The sequence below is a fragment of the Notothenia rossii genome, assembly GCF_949606895.1.
Source record: "Notothenia rossii genome assembly, chromosome: 9".
In the NCBI taxonomy this organism is placed as follows: Eukaryota; Metazoa; Chordata; class Actinopteri; order Perciformes; family Nototheniidae; genus Notothenia; species Notothenia rossii.
Window position 1 is genome coordinate 37,481,985 of NC_136907.1, and position 16,020 is coordinate 37,498,004.

General features: G+C 41.1%; 1 protein-coding gene and 1 long non-coding RNA gene across 3 annotated transcripts in view; one reads left to right on the top strand and one right to left on the bottom strand.

The window, feature by feature from the left end:
- Positions 1–5,702: 5,702 nt before the first annotated feature.
- Positions 5,703–12,208, top strand: LOC307020804. The gene is made up of 2 exons (XR_013802984.1): positions 5,703–8,072; positions 8,836–12,208. It is a non-coding gene; the product is annotated as an uncharacterized lncRNA (long non-coding RNA).
- LOC307020800 (transcription termination factor 1-like) overlaps positions 12,015–16,020 on the bottom strand; it is a 98,975-nt gene continuing 94,969 nt past the window's right edge. For both annotated transcript variants that reach the window (XM_079652375.1, XM_079652381.1), the window contains exon 12: positions 12,015–12,524. In XM_079652375.1, coding sequence (XP_079508501.1) covers positions 12,331–12,524 — 194 coding nt within the window. In that variant the 3' untranslated portion in view covers positions 12,015–12,330. The remainder of the gene's footprint in view (positions 12,525–16,020) is intronic.

Genomic DNA, 16,020 nt, shown 5'->3' on the forward strand with positions numbered 1-16,020 from the left:
GTGCTTTATTATTGAGGGAACGGGTATTCAGCAGCATGAATGTGGGGGCATTGCTTCTGGAAGCTGGCGGAGTGAGCAAAATTACACTGTCAACACAGACCAGGGCCTTCAGATTGCCAATGCAGGTGCGAGGTTTGTTGTGATGACGTAGAGAGCCAGGGACGGTGCGCGCGCAGGACCAGCTGGAGAGAGGCTCCATCCCAGCGACAACAAACCTACGCCAGGAGCCTCTATGGATGTACTGGGGTCTGCTACGTAACAGCCCAAGCTTGTTGATGACTGCCAAACATAGAGGTTGGATAATACAACTATTGAGAGTAACCAGTTGTGCAGTGGAATATTTCAGCATCATAGAGCCGGAGGTATGCTAGCACGATGCTACGTTAGCTGAGAGCCAGCTGGGAGAAGGTGGTCCCAACCAAGAGGCTAGCCACTCCGGGATGGACTAAAGTGTGTCGTGGGAACAGGACTCTCAGCATGGACAGCACTAGGGGGGAGGTGGGTGATCCAGATATATTCTGTGGAGGGTAGCCGAGCCAAGAGATGCAGCGGAGCTAGCCAGCGAGGCTAACCGCACCGGCGGTCAGCCGTGGGTTTGTCGAGCACTCAGTGGTGATGATGACACAGGGTAGAGACGGCAATGCATGATTGAAAGTCGGCGACAGGTAGTCCAGAGTCGGGGCACGCAGGGAGGGCAGGACAGAGCAATCCGTCGAGAGACGACAGGAAAGCAGAGATCACCCTGGAGCCGGAGTAGCTGCTACAGCTAACTGCTACAGCTAGCTAAAGGAGCTGGTGTAGCAGCTGCAGCATACAGGTAAGAGATCAGAGGAATTGGGTGTAAAGACGTGTTCACATAAAACGTGAAGATATGAGATACACGACTGGTAAGAGGCCAACAGTTAGAGCCGGCAAAGCCAACAGTTAGAGCCGACAAAAGAACGACAAACAAACAAAAACACTACTAGGTACAGCTGGAGAAGCGGCAAACAGTCTATGCCAGCGTCCTCTCTCAGCCATGGAAAAAAGAAGAAGAATTGGGGGAAGCCCTAGTCCCCAGTGTGCCACACCTCCACCCCTGCTGCATCTATCAGATCTGTAAAGCAAATCATTTGTGATTTGTAGTTCATTATCGGAAATGTTACTACTAAGCCAAGTTTCAGAGAGTGTGATGATTTTAGGTTTATGTAGAACAACCCATATCCGAAGTAAATACATTTTGGGCAATAGACTCCTGATATTCAAATGAATTATTTTTATACCCTTTAATTAATCCAGTCTGGAAATAAGAGCAAATAATGCTCCTGTCACTTGTTACGCATAAATGTGATTCATGATTGTAAAGATTGCTAGATTCAACCATTAATTTAAAACAGACATACAAAACATTCAAACACAAAAAGAAAAAGACAGAAAAACACAAAACAACCTTTAAGAAGGCCCAGCAGCCCTGGACACCAAATCCCAGAGCATTACCATGAATAAACGTAAACATAAAAATAATAAATAATTATTATATCAGTCTGCATTACGAAGAGGATAAAGAAGTCGTAGCTCAAAGAAATTCATCCGAACGAACACAAACATTATTTAACAATAACAGCCACTCGGGGCAGTATTGCAATAGTAGAGGGCTCTAACGTGCCAAAGAAGAAGTGACGTCAACATCAAATGTAAACAAACCACACAACTGAAAGAGCCAGGCGGGTGCCCACCTGTTATATTAAGTTATAATAAACACAAAAGAGAGTGTCAACAACATCTCAGCAGTCATGACACATCACGTAAACAGGTCTCTGTTTTTAGAGAAGATGAGAAAAATTAAAAACAAGAGAAGAGAAGAGAGGAAACCGAGGAGAAAGTCACTTAGCTGCACCATCGAAGTGGATCAACATGATGACATGAATACCATTAGCAGCAGCCTCATCTCTGGGGATGTTTGTCACCCAGGAGAGTTTGAGGTAGACATGAAGATTGCGTCCGCGTCTTTTTGGGTAGAGAAGTGTTATAGCCGTTCACACCGGAGTAATTTTCCCACTTTAGTTCCGATATGTTCTCATGAACCTTTATGGGAAAAGTACTGCGGTGTGAAAGCGCCTGTTGTGTGCCATCAACAACAACACAGAGGGTGCACGGGTAGAGGAGAAAGTACTTAATGTTGAGTTCACGGAGCTTGCGTTTGACTGGATCGAAGCTCCGGCATCTTCTAGTAAGCTCGGGACTGAAATCGGGATATATGCTGATGTGTTTCCCGTTGTAGTCCAGAGACTTTTTCTCCCTGGCAAGACGAAGGATTGTCACTTTGTCCTGGAAATTCAGCAGCTCGATCATGGCACGGGAGTTTTGGCACGGGAGTTTTGCCTGGCAGTTGGTGAGCGGTCTGCCCTCTCAATGATCGGCAGGGTAGGGAAGGCATCTGGCCCCAAGAGCCGAGACATGAAGCCGATAATGTCACTGCCTTCAGCGGACTCCTGGATTCCTACGAAGTGAAGGTTGGAACGTCGGCTCCGGTTCTCCAAGTCATCAACTTTAGACATTAGCAAGGAGTTGTCTTTCTCAAGCTGCTTGACTCGAGCGACACACTCGTGTACATTGTCCTCATTAGCCCCGACACGCTGCTCTAACAAATTGACTTGGTCTCCCAAACTAGACAGGGAATTGTGTATCCTGCTCAAGCTACTTTGAATGGGATCAATTTTTGCATGTCGGTCTTGATTTGTTGAATCGCGTCCCACAAAGTTTGCAGAGACATGTTTCCCTCCATAGTTGCAAAATCAAAAAATACACTAATCCAGAGACCGTAGTGAGCCGCTTTACTATGTTATACAAATGTTCATAGGTTCAGGTCATGTGGATCAATGACATAAGCTTTAAAGAGCTAATTTAACAGCGACAAACAGACAGGCTTGAGATGCGCTTACTCACGCTGCGACCATCACATTATTATCGAATCATGTGATGTATGGCAACGTCAGTGGCCAAACAGCCACATTTACTGCTGCAAATACGTTCAAACATGCTGTCGACACAAAGCAGTGGCAACTATGCCACCATTTCAGCTGACTTTTTCTCAGAAATACTGTCACATAACATCCATATATTTCAGTGCTTGGTTGATGCTTAGCTAAGCTAACTATGAAACACTTTAACTGACAGGACTCAGGATCAACGGTGTACAGAGGCGAACCGTCAGGGCCTTCAAGGTATTCAGAGAATACCCTGGAACACTCAGATAAAACAAACAAAAAATCAATTTAATTATATAAATAAAATGTGATCAAATGTAATAAAATGTATATAAAATTAACAAATGAGAATCGTACCTGTGTTGTTGATCTGTAACATTACAGTGTTACGTTGATTTGTTTGTCCTTCTCGGACCATGCACTACGCATTTCAGTGGTTTTGTGTTAGAAAAGAAAGCAACCAATCAGATCTTGTTCTGGGTCTCTGGGTAGAATATCCTTCAACCAAGGTATTCTACATCCTTGATAGAATGCCCTGGCCGTTGCACTGAATGAGAGCATACGTTTGGACTGACAGTTTGATCAACCAATCATATATTTAAGCAATAACTCACGACAGGCCGTGGTATATGCTCATTATATCACAGCTAAGGGGCGTGGTTCGGCCCGACGCAAAGCGGAGCCTTTTTGTTGACCTCTTTGATTACAGATTTGAAAACATCGTTGCTTGCTTTAAAAGTAGCACAATTCATTATGTTAAACTTTCGAAAGTATCTAGATATCCCTGCCCTAATGCCAAAGGAACTGCACACTGAATATGTTTTGCCATTTGATGTCTATGTCTGGACCGCTGCGTTAAAAAGGAGGGCTTCTGCCCAGCTTCTGCCCCGTTAGTTCTCCGCTGCTTTCTTGTTCCAGTATGAAAAGCAAACTGCCTGCCCAACGGTATACTGTTTTTCTCAGACGCGGAGGGATACTGACTTGTTGTGAAAAGTAACTTACAATTCTACCCGTGGTATACGCTCAGTATATCACGGCTAAGAACCAATCAGATTGCTTGATTTGACTTGTCCGTTTTATAATGATTTGTAGCCTATGGGCGTATTCTTTCAGAGTTTCCCTCGGTTCCAGGTTAATCTAGAAGGCCCGCTAGTTAACTGGCTCGAGACAGAGGATCTAGATTACTAACCCTAACCCGCGATTCAAAGTAACGTCAACGTAGCTGTAATTTATGCTTTGCTTACATGTTCGCATAACTTGGAAGTTTACTGATATTTACATACCTTATTTACCTGGCTCAAGTGGTGGATCTGGGGTTGTTGTGTGAGCCACCACTTGAGAATTGTCGTATTTTTTAAGAAAAAATGTTCTTATGTCCATCTTCAAAAACTCTGGCTGCGTTTCACTTCGGTTAAATGGATTCCTTGCGTCCCTCACTTGCGTCGTTTCCCTGCAACTAGTCCCTCCCACCAGGGAAGTATGGAGAGACGCAAGGAAACCACGAGAAGCAGGGAAATGAGTTTTAAGAGCAATGGGACGTCCTTTCCTCCGGAGCGTCACGTGAAGCGACGTTCGTTTGTGATGACGCCGCACAGCTGATCGTCTGACAGCAGCTCTGTCCCCGTTATTTTCACAAACACCCTCGCCTGTTAGTACACATTTACTGACACAAACATTTGTATCATCTGTTGTAGACCCAAATAAAAAAGATAAACGCCATTCTTAAAATGTATAAACGAACATTAGTTAGATTAATATTGATTAGAGTGCACAATAGAAATAAAATAATTGAGAGAAGAAAAAGAGATATTTTATCTATCAAAACCCAGTTAGATTAACATTCATTGGATTGCACACTTTGTTTGTTTGTTTGGATATGTAGCAAATTAACATTTTAAATAGCACTTAATGACTGACTGAATGGAAATGACAATAAATGAAAATGTAAAACGAAAAAAGCGATGATTAAAATGTTTCCAAAAAATGAATAAAATGATTTTTGACCTCTTTGTTGTTCAGATATATCACATATTTGTAACTAAATTATACATTAATTGAAAAAAAACACGGTATAAACTGAGGAGTGACTCCCGTGAGGTTCATGTATTTTCTTCACTCCGCTGGGAAACTGCTCTCAAGAAGCATCAGATCAGTGCATGCACGGCATCATCCAATCAGTGAGGGGGCGGGGCGAGTGTCTGAGGATTTCATCGAAGGATGGTCTGGTGGTTCCTTGATTATACACTGAACAAAAATATAAACGCAACACTTTTGTTTTTGCTCCCATGAGATGAACTCAAAGATCTAAAACATTTTCTATATACACAAAATAACAATTTCTCTCAAATATTGTTCACAAATCTGAAAAAATCTGTGATCGTGAGCACTTCTCCTTTGCCGAGATAATCCATCCCACCTCACAGGTGTGGCATATCAAGATGCTGATTAGACAGCATGATTATTGCACAGGTGTGCCTTAGGCTGGCCACAATAAAAGGCCACTCTGAAACGTGCATTTTTGCTTTATTGGGGGGGTCTGGGGGGGTCCGAAAACAAGTCAGTTACTGGTGTGAGGGTTAGGGTTAGGGTTAGGTTTAGGCTAATGTTGTGAATCGAGTTGCCTGTGTTCATCGTCCATAACATACGCCTGCCCATACCATAACCCCACCACCACCATGGGCCACTCGATTTACAACATTACCCTAACCCTAACCCTAATCCTAACCCTCACACCAGATACTGACTGGTATTCGGACCCCCCTGGTTTTAGGTACCTGTCAGCCAATAAGACACGTTTATTTCCATGCAACTCTCTGGTTGGTCTGGTGTCTTGCCTCTGTTGCATTCACTGAACACGGGAAATTACAATTCTGCCGTCCTCTCATGATGAGGTTCAGGTAAAGCACGGTTAATGTATTATCAGGGATGCAAACTCATCAGGTATGAAAAAGGTGACAAGGATCCGAGCCCCCGGCTCCCCCACCCCACGGAATATCGGCTTTAAAATGAGGAATAACAGAGGATTTTAGCAGTCAGAACAACTAAAGCAGCAGTGTTAATAATAACAGAAACGCCAAAGAGTCACATCTAATAGAAATATATAAAAGCATTTATTTTAATTGTGTAGCAGTCAGTTTATAATTTTGGCAGCACTGTTGAGCATTTTTCAAATGTATTTTCATGCCTCTGTGCAAGGCTTAGTCGTTCTATCTTTATAGCCACATGGTGTAAAGTAACTAAGTTCATAAACTCAACAAGTACTATACTTGGGCACAATTTTGAGATACTTGTACTGTATTTAAGTATTTCAATGTTTTGCTACTTTGTTCTTCTACTCCACTACAGTTCAGAGGTACATGGTGTACTTCTACTCCCCTACATGTATTTAATACCTTTAGTTACTTTACAGATGTGGATGAATGATGTAAAATATAATCAAGTTTTAAATCAGACTTTAGTTCCACCTGAAGTAAATCCACAAGCTACCTTGTATAGCGACAGCAGGAAACAAACAAAGTCGCTGAGAGGCTGAGGCCGGGCCTGTTTGATATTGTATGACACGCTAAAAAAGTACTTGCTGAGATCAAAAGCTCTGTTTCATAGTATTGTAGTTTAATGAAAAAACTCGGTGATCAGACATATACATTGTTATAATAATCAAAGCAATCGTAAACCTTGCGGTCAACAAAAAAGTACAACGGCCCTGTGTCACCCTCTCTTCCACACACACACCTCACGCAGGTGAACAAGATTATAATGAGTGCCGCCCATAACCATGTGACCCAAGCCAACCAATCGATAGTGATCAAACAAATATCTTATATTAAAACATAAAGGATTACTAAACACGTTTCATGGCTCCTACATACCCTTTAGTATACAAAGTCATACAAACTAGCTGCACCTTTACCAGCTTTGAGAACACTTTCATGATCAATCATTATAAAACATATCATATCTATTATTCTGAAATGGACCAATCTGCACAATGACTACTTTTACTGTCGCTACTTTAACTATATTTTGATGATAATACTTTTCTACTTTTACTTGAGGAACATTTTGAATGCAGGACTTTTACTGTAACAGAGTATTACTACACTCTGGTACTATTACTTTTACTCGAGTACAAGATCTGAGTACTTCTACTTTTATTCAAGTACAAGACCTGAGTACTTTTACTTTTACTCTACAAGATCTGTGTGCTTCTACTTTTACTCAAGTACAAGACTTGAGTGCTTCTACTTTTACTCAAGTACAAGATCTGTGTGCTTCTACTTTTACTCAAGTACAAGATCTGTCTGCTTCTACTTTTACTCAAGCCATTTCTTGATATGGCTGCCTACCCCAGCAATACCCTGAATCCGCCACTGCACACAGGTCAAGAGACATGAGGGCCGTGGGTGTTTCTCTGGGTGTTTGTCAATGTCGAGGAAGGCTCCCCCAGAGCCACTATTTCAAGGATGCTACGTCATCGAGTCCCGCCGAAGGACTGTTCCAATGTCCACGATCCTTGGAATTCTACCGAGGCCGGCGTCCTTCGTTGCGGGAAATGTTGAGGCTGCACATGTGTATCCTCCGCGGTCTCAAAATCCCCACAATACTTTGCGCACGGACCAATTTCCAAATCTTTGGCGGAAATCACGCTCCATTTAAGGCGGGGCCTCGCATATGACGCACACCTGAACACTTGTTAGCCTGTTCCACAATTCTTCCTTTTCCGAGGCTAGGAAGGATTCTTGCATCGCTTCTGAAGCAAGTGACTCAGAGGGACTTGTCCTACCAAGGAAGCGTCCTCGACATTGAGAAACACCCAGAGTCTCAATTCAGGGGCCCAATCCTTCGGAGGCTGCATTTGTAGACCGCATATGTCACTTCCGCCGAAAGAAGGCAGTCCCAATAAAAAAAAAGACAAGACTCCTCCGAGTGCGGCCTTCTTTTCCCGGATTTGAAGGATACATCTGATGTATCCTCCGCAGTCTACCATATCCCAGGATGCAATGCGTGGTGGGGGCGAATTAGTTTTTTCTCAAATTAAATGGCGGTCCGCTCTCCCCAGCAGAGTGGATTTAAAAGGAGCAGCAAGCGGAGGAATCACTAATAAATGTGAGTATTGGGTTTCAACTTACAATAACTAATGTAACACACGTCAAACCCAAGGGGCATTAAAACGTACATTTCCGTTAAATAATACGGATAAATATGTGACGTTAGTGACGCTAACTAGCTAGCTGGACGTGCTGCACTGTGGTTTTACACTTATTTTGAATTCAATTCAGAGGTTTACTAAAGTCATACAGAGATCTTGGCTCTGTTATGGATAAGTTATACTTTATATTACATACATAAATAGACCAAAGTGAAAATATTTAGACCGGTATAGCCTACAGTACGGTGGGATTTGTAAAATGGTACCCTGACGTGTAGCTGCTGTTAGCTTTATTTATTTCTCTGACATTTTGCAATGTTTTACTGTTTATTATACTTGGGGACAACATTACATCCTTTGTATTCAGCTAGGGCTAAAAAAAAGCCGATTTGAAATATTTCCAACAGATTTTATCATCTTTTATTTAGGTTAAAGTTTTTTGAATTGATTTTAATCCCATAATAATAAGACAATAGAAAATGGACAGCAGCCTTTTGCTTGATTTTTGTTTTTGCAGTGCTGTCAAAGGGATGCAAGTTGTGACAGTCACTTCATCTCTTTAGTTTTTTAAAAACCAAAACACTACATCATTTTAAATAATCCTTTAGGGATTGTTCGTCTGAAATGCTTAGAGTTACATTTTGCAATAATAATTTTGCAACCCTGTGTTTAATGTGATCAATTCATTTGTATTTTTCTCTTGTTTTTCTCTTTTATTAGGACAATTCTGGAGAAATAGATCTGAAAGGTGCACGGCACATCAGCAGGACAGAGCTGCCATCCACCTGGACCCCCGTGGTGCTGCAGAAAGCAGAACGGCGATCAGGAACATCCTCCACCCAGACCTCTGCTTACTGCCGTCCTACAGACGTATGAGTGTAGAACTGTAGAGCTCATCACTGCTGTCACTTTAGCCTTACATACTTTTACTTCAAATGAACACATTTCATTTGTGAGCCATATATAACATCTAATTTTGCATATACCGTATATACTTATTGCATTGCTGTTAACAGTTAATTTATTTGCAATACTGTCTAGATTTAATCTACAATTAAGATGATATTACTTGTGTTTGTTTATATTAATCTATATTTTATCTTGCACTTTTCTGTGTCTTAGTTTCAGAATTAGATATTTGTTGTGTCCTTTCTTTTAATAGATATTTAATGGTTATAGCTTGAGTCTGTCTGATTCCCCAAACAGCTGCTTCGATATACTTGCTGCACATATAATACAAATAAACAACTCCATAAACACACTTTTGCTGCTGATATTTGTTTTACTGCTGGTGATGTTGCATGGCATGTTTGATTTCCTCTGTCTCAATGATGAAAGTTATCATAATAGAAGACATGAAGCTGCAGAGAGAGGATGGATATATTCTTACCTCAACTCTGTGATTAGATGAAAATACAAAATTGAATGAAAATAGTAATTGTTAAAGGTCCCATGTCATGGCCATTTCTACTGATCATATTTCCATTGTTGATGTATAGATTTATGCTGTGCAATTTTCCAAACTCACATTGTCTTCTCATACAGCATCTCTGTAAAGTAATTTGTATTCACTCTCTGTCCTACACGGCTTGTTGGAGCTCCTGCCTCCCCCTCCCTGTGAGCCTCGTTGCTGCGAGGAGCGGACAGGTTTCTGGGTCGGCGATACTGCGAGAACAACCGGAACTCATCCTGAGCACACACAAACACTCACAGCCAAAGTAAAAGCAATAAGTGTGGCTTGATATTGAGTAAGAAAAACGTTTATAACGCTGTGAGAATGGGTCTGCGGAGAGCACTTCTCCGTGATCCTAACTTAGCAGCCCGAAAAACGTTTAGCCATTTAAACAGTCGTGGTAGATACTGTTGAGATCATAGTATCAAGTGAATACTTAAAACAAAAGTTAATTATAAATCAAATATGATCAATCATATTCTTGTATGGACCCATAATGAGAATGCTTCTTGATGGTTTTTGAATATGTATGTATGCTTACAATTTTAGTTGTTGCTGTTTTGATAACTTTGCGTTTTAAAAAGAGGGTGTTGAGATCTTCATAGTATGTTGAATACTTAAAACGAAAGTTAGTTATAATCAAATATAATCAATTATATTCTTGTATAACCCACAATGAAAATGCTTCATATTTTAGGTTTTCCTATATTTACAGTATAAACAAAACACAAGTGGTTTGTTAAATTGAGTGTAAGGCCTATAATGATTTATGCCTTACTCTCTGATAAGAGAGTAGGCAGTTTCTTCCCTCTCCTCTCACAGCAGTACACAGGGAGAGGGGCTCCGGACTTAAGGAGAAATACATTGAGGCCTCAAAAAGGTGGTTATGTCATAGCCATAGAATATGTCTGGTCATGTCCTTTTTTACACAAACATGGGAAGGTGTGTCTTATGCCATAGCCAATAGAATATGTCCAGTCCTGTACATCAGTGGCCATGCCCAGTTTTTTTCATTGGTTGGGTATGGAGGTGTTTTTGGGGTTTTCTATCCGGTTTTTTGAGCATAAAGAGACTTTCTTTTTGGGAGCAAGCAGAGAGAGAGGGGGGTTACCCTGGTATACTCTCTCCCGGGCTCTGTCCCTCAGAGCTGGGTTAATAGCTCTCGGTAAGGTCCTCTCAGACTTGGTAAATATCTCTCAAAATGTCTTGGTTGAATGCCGAGTGAATTTCTTTGTGAAATGAGTGGAATGAATTGATGTTTGTTGAAAGTTAGTACCCTGCCACCTGTGAGGACGGGTCCTCCGAATTCATGAGGGACTAGTTGAAGTATACGAATGTGAATTGTGGAATGAATTGATGTTTGTTGAAAGTTAGTACCCTGCCACCTGTGAGGATGGGTCCTCCGAATTCATGCGGGACTAGTTGAAGTATAAAAATGTCGAAATGAGAAAATGAACTGTTTTTGGTAAATGAAAGTTTGAATGAGCTTTTTATTAACACCGGTCTTTTATGAGATAAGACCTCTACAATTTTATAAAAATCACAACTGAATTGGACAGTAATAAATGTAAAACTGTGAATCAAGGTTTCATATTAGAACATGATCACAGCATGATAGTTTTAGTATGATTATAATGTTGTAAAGAGAGAACGTAAAAACCCTGTATTAGTTTGGACCTATTTTTCTTCAAATAAATTGATCCGACCTTTTGGATTCGGACAACTTAAAAGACATCTGCGCTCTCCTCTCCTGCTTCAAAGTTAAGATTGCACCCTGCCACACTCACTTTTAGGTAGGACCACACCTCATTTACTGATATCAAAATCCTTCGGGATCGCTTAAACAATTTTAAGAGAGTTGTCTGAATTGAAACAGCAGTTAATTGAATCTGGTTCTTCGGGGAGTTAATAGAGGTGAGATCTAGCTGACGTTGGTGGATCTGAGCCAACCAGTAAACTTACATAGACTCAATAACTTCGGTTAGGTCAATTAGGTCAGAGTAATTTCCCGGAATAAATTATCAGGACCTCACCAACTCTTACAATACCTTGTTTGTTTTAAACATCATAAATACACAAACAACAATGGATACTTACAGGTTGTGTATCCGAATCTCCCGCTGGTCCAAACAAAGTAAGAACAGCATCGCTCTTCAGTGCCCTACGGCCTACGCTATACATATCCGGCATGAATTGCTGAAAGGTTTGTGAAGCTTTGTTTTTCGTGAAATGCTGGCAGAGGGTGCGACCTCTGGGTATTCACATGTCACAGTACCCAGGAAGTAAACAATGGAAAATGAGAAATCTCCAACGAGGCGTTTTGGGGCAGCATAGACTGTGTTAGAGTTTTACTCACTACAGGGTGTACTTTGAGGGTTTTTGACTCCGCAGATCGTTTACATGCATAAAAACCTTCACAAGGGGACGGGTAATAACCGGAAAAACATGACATTAGCCCTTTAATGAAAAAAAACCATTGTGTTTATGGACACATGGGAGATCTTTTTTGCGTGAAATGTTAAACAGCTTGTGTTTAATAGCCGCTATTTTGTTGAAAGCTCTCCTAGCTCCAATATTAAAACAATTCCACCACGGAGAGACTAAGACATTAGTAACAAACAAACAAACAAACAAACAAACCGTATACAGCATTTATAATATATGTTCTGAGAACATGCTGCTGTGACAGGAAAGATTTTTAATGACATGAAGAGAGTTCTCTACAGCCAGTCAGATCTCAGGGGTTGCGAGGCCTCCAGCCGTTAGAGCTGTGATTGGTCGGTGGTCCGCTGACTGTTGTCCAGCTCCAGGAAGTCGTCCTGAGAGGAGAAGATGTCGGACAGCAGGTAGCAGCTCTCCTGCTTCGCCTCCTGTTGAGCATCCTGTTGGCGCTTGCTCTTCCTCAGCTGCTCCTGCAGGAGAGGCGTCACCCTCAGGTGCAGGAAGTCTATGATCTCTGCAACAGAAAGTGACATCACAGGTGAGGAGGACATCATGGTAGCTTAACTTAAATCAACTCAAACCGTTCATGCTGTACTCTGTGATATATATTGCAGTACTCTGTGATATATACTGCAGTTCTCTGTGATATATTGCAGTACTCTCTGATATATACTGCAGTACTCTCTGATATACAGTGAAGGAAATAATTTTTTGATCCCTTGCACATTTTGTTTGCCCACTTACAAAGAAATTAACAGTCTGTAATTTTAATGGTAGGTTTATTTTAACAGTGAGAGTAAGAATATCAAAAAGAAAATACAGAAATTGACACTATATAAAAGATTACAATTTATTTGCATTTAAGTGTAGGAAATAAGTATTGATCCCCTTTCAAATCATGTCCTAGTACTTGGTGGAGAAACCCTTGTTGGACACACAGAGGTCAGACGCTTCTTGTAGTTGGTCTCCAGGTCTGTGAACATCTCAGGAAGGATGTTGGTCCACTCCTCTCTGAAGATCCTCTCCAAATCCTGAAGGTTTTGAGGCTGATGCTTGGCCTCTGGAAGCTTCAGCTCCCTCCACAGATGTTCTATGGGATTAAGGTCTGGAGACTGGCTAGGCCCCTCCATCACCTAAATGTGCTTCTTCTTTAGCCCCTCCTGTGTTGCCTTGGCCGTATGTTCAGGGTCATTGTCCTGCTGGAAGACCCCTCCATGACCCATTTTCAGTGTCCTGGCTGAGGGAAGGAGGCTATCGGCCAATATGTTACGGTGCATGGCCCCGTACATTCTCTCCTCGATGCAGGGAAGTTGTCCTGTCCCCCTAGCAGAGAAACACCCACAAAGCAGAATGTTTCCACCTCCATGCCTGACGGTGGCGATGGTCTTCTTGGGCTATCGCCAGCATTTCTCTTCCTCCATACATGGCGTGTTGATTTGATGTCAAAGATCTCGATTTTGGTCTCATCTGACCACAACATCTTCTCTGAATCATTCAGATGTTCATTGTCAAACTTCAGACGGGCCTTTCATCGGCCTTCTTGAGCGGGGGACCTTGCAGGCGCTGCAAGATTTTATCCATTATGGTGTAGTGTGTTACCAATAGTTTTCTTGGTGACTGTGGTCCCAGCTGCCTTGAGATTATTAACAAGTTCCTCCTGTGTAGTTCTTGGCTGCTACCTCACCTTTCTCATTTAGTGGGAATGCTGACACAGCATTCCAACTATCTGTTATGCTACGCACAAAATTCTTTATTATTCCGCCGGGTTATTTTGCACCTCTTCTTCTCTCACATTCCACATCGCAGAAACTCCTTTCAAACCTCAAAACGTTCAGCTCGATCGGGAATCGATGGCTATTACTTTTCTTATTCATAACTTTCATAATTCCAGAGATACATCCCATTATTCATCACATTTTTAACATGGAAGTCAATGGAGAAACCCTTCAGACTTGTAAAATCTTCATGCAACTTCAACTGCTAACTGCTCCTTCATACTTTCACTCAGAAGCCTCATTCCAACTTTAAAATGTTACACATCTTTCTGACATTATTCGTGAAACACAACTTTTAAATCTGATTCGTACTTTTAGAGATATTAAACATTGTTTTAGGGAGGCGTGTGGCGCAGTGGACTAGTGAGTTGGTGTTGGGATCAGGTTCCAACCCCACTGCAGTCAGCAGTGGGGTTTTTTCCTTCATATTTTCTTTTAAACCTGCCATAATTCCCAAACGCTACATTCCTGAGACATCATGTTTCATGAGAAACGTAGGAAAACATCCCGTAGCTTGAAAATTTAAAAAAAGCATTTTCAAGGTGCATTTTCAAACTTTTCAAGCATCTTACAGCTGTTGTAAATTACATATTTATATACACATACTTATACTCAAATGATTATTTCCCTACCTCACATTAGATCAGATGTTCTTTATGCTATAAACAACCAAATGTGTGTTTCGTAATAGCATTCTACACAAGGATGACAAATTAAAGAAAATAAAAGTTTAAAAGTGGATCTGTAAGGCATCATCATATCATATATATTATTCTGAAATGGACCAATCTGCACAATGACTACTTTTACTGTCGCTACTTTAACTATATTTTGATGATAATACTTTTACTTGAGGAACATTTTGATTGAGGGATTTATTCTTGTAACAGAGTATTCCTACACTCTGGTACTTCTACTCTTACTCAAGTACAAGATCTGAGTACTTATTCCACCTCTGGTAGCGTATTAGCCTGAATTGTAGCCACAAAATCAGAGCTGCATAAAAATAGACTCATAATGGTAACAAGTGGAAAATAATATTTACAAATGTGTACAATGATTTGTAGGTAATGTTGACTACTCAAGACACCTGTCTTATACATCTTCAAAGGAAGACTGTGTTTCTTCTACAATTACATGGGATTAAAGCAAAATGTAGTTTTACTTGTATAATACTTCAAGATTTCATATAAAAGCCTGTTTCTAAAATTATCAACCACGCGGTCAAATCCTCAGTTTATAATTTATAACAACATACTAACAAGCTAAGGTCTAATTACACAACCAAGTCTCACGGCATTTCGTGTTATAGTCACGAAATAAATGTAATCTATTGATTCGTGTTTGCCACCACGATTTCCCCCTTTTTTTCGTGTCACGCAGAACGATTTTAAAAGCAATGTATTTCTATTGGTAGTATATTTCGTGCCTGCAGCACGTCTTTTTGTCCGGTCGGGTCTTGGAAGACCAGAAGCTGTGGGGTTCATAAAAACATGTTCTTACCTTTATATATACAGTCTATGGTTTTTACCCAATAGAGAACCGCAGTGACGCGTCCTAAAACCCGGAAGTAAGTTAGCATTTTTACCATGTCCGGTTCCTTCGATAAAAAGCAATACAATTTCTCCATAGGATTTTGGAAAATAGCTCCAAATAAGGTCTGTGTTTGACACAAATTGGAGAGACAGATCACGTTTTGTTCTACGACATTAAATACATCAGCAGTGACCCCGCTGGTGATTTTTGAAGAGTTTACGTGTCGGAAAAACGATGGTTGTTAACAAGTGGCTGAATAGGACTACAGAAGTTGTCCAGGCCGATTTACCTCATCACACCGAACACGTAAAACACTCCCGCTAAGTTTGTTTGCCCTGTTCTGCTTGAAAGCAAGTACCTGCCTCCTGCAAACTGTTCAAACAAACGCTTCAATTTGTACCATTTAGAATCTGTATGTTTGAATATGGATCTTAAGTTGGCGTGACGTTGAAGCAGCGACCGTGCTGTAGTTCGTTTATAGCATAACGTTAGCATTTAGCTTCTGGCGACTAGATTTAAGATTAAAAAATTATAAAAGTAGGATAGACATGTGGATATTATCCGGCTGAACAAAACGTGATCCGTCTCTTAAATGTGTGTCAACCACAGACCTTGGCCCAATCCCAAACCACTCCCTCGACCCTACCCCTCCGTGACGGAGTGAACTCCCCCTGTAGCCACACTCGCAGCTCAACGAGG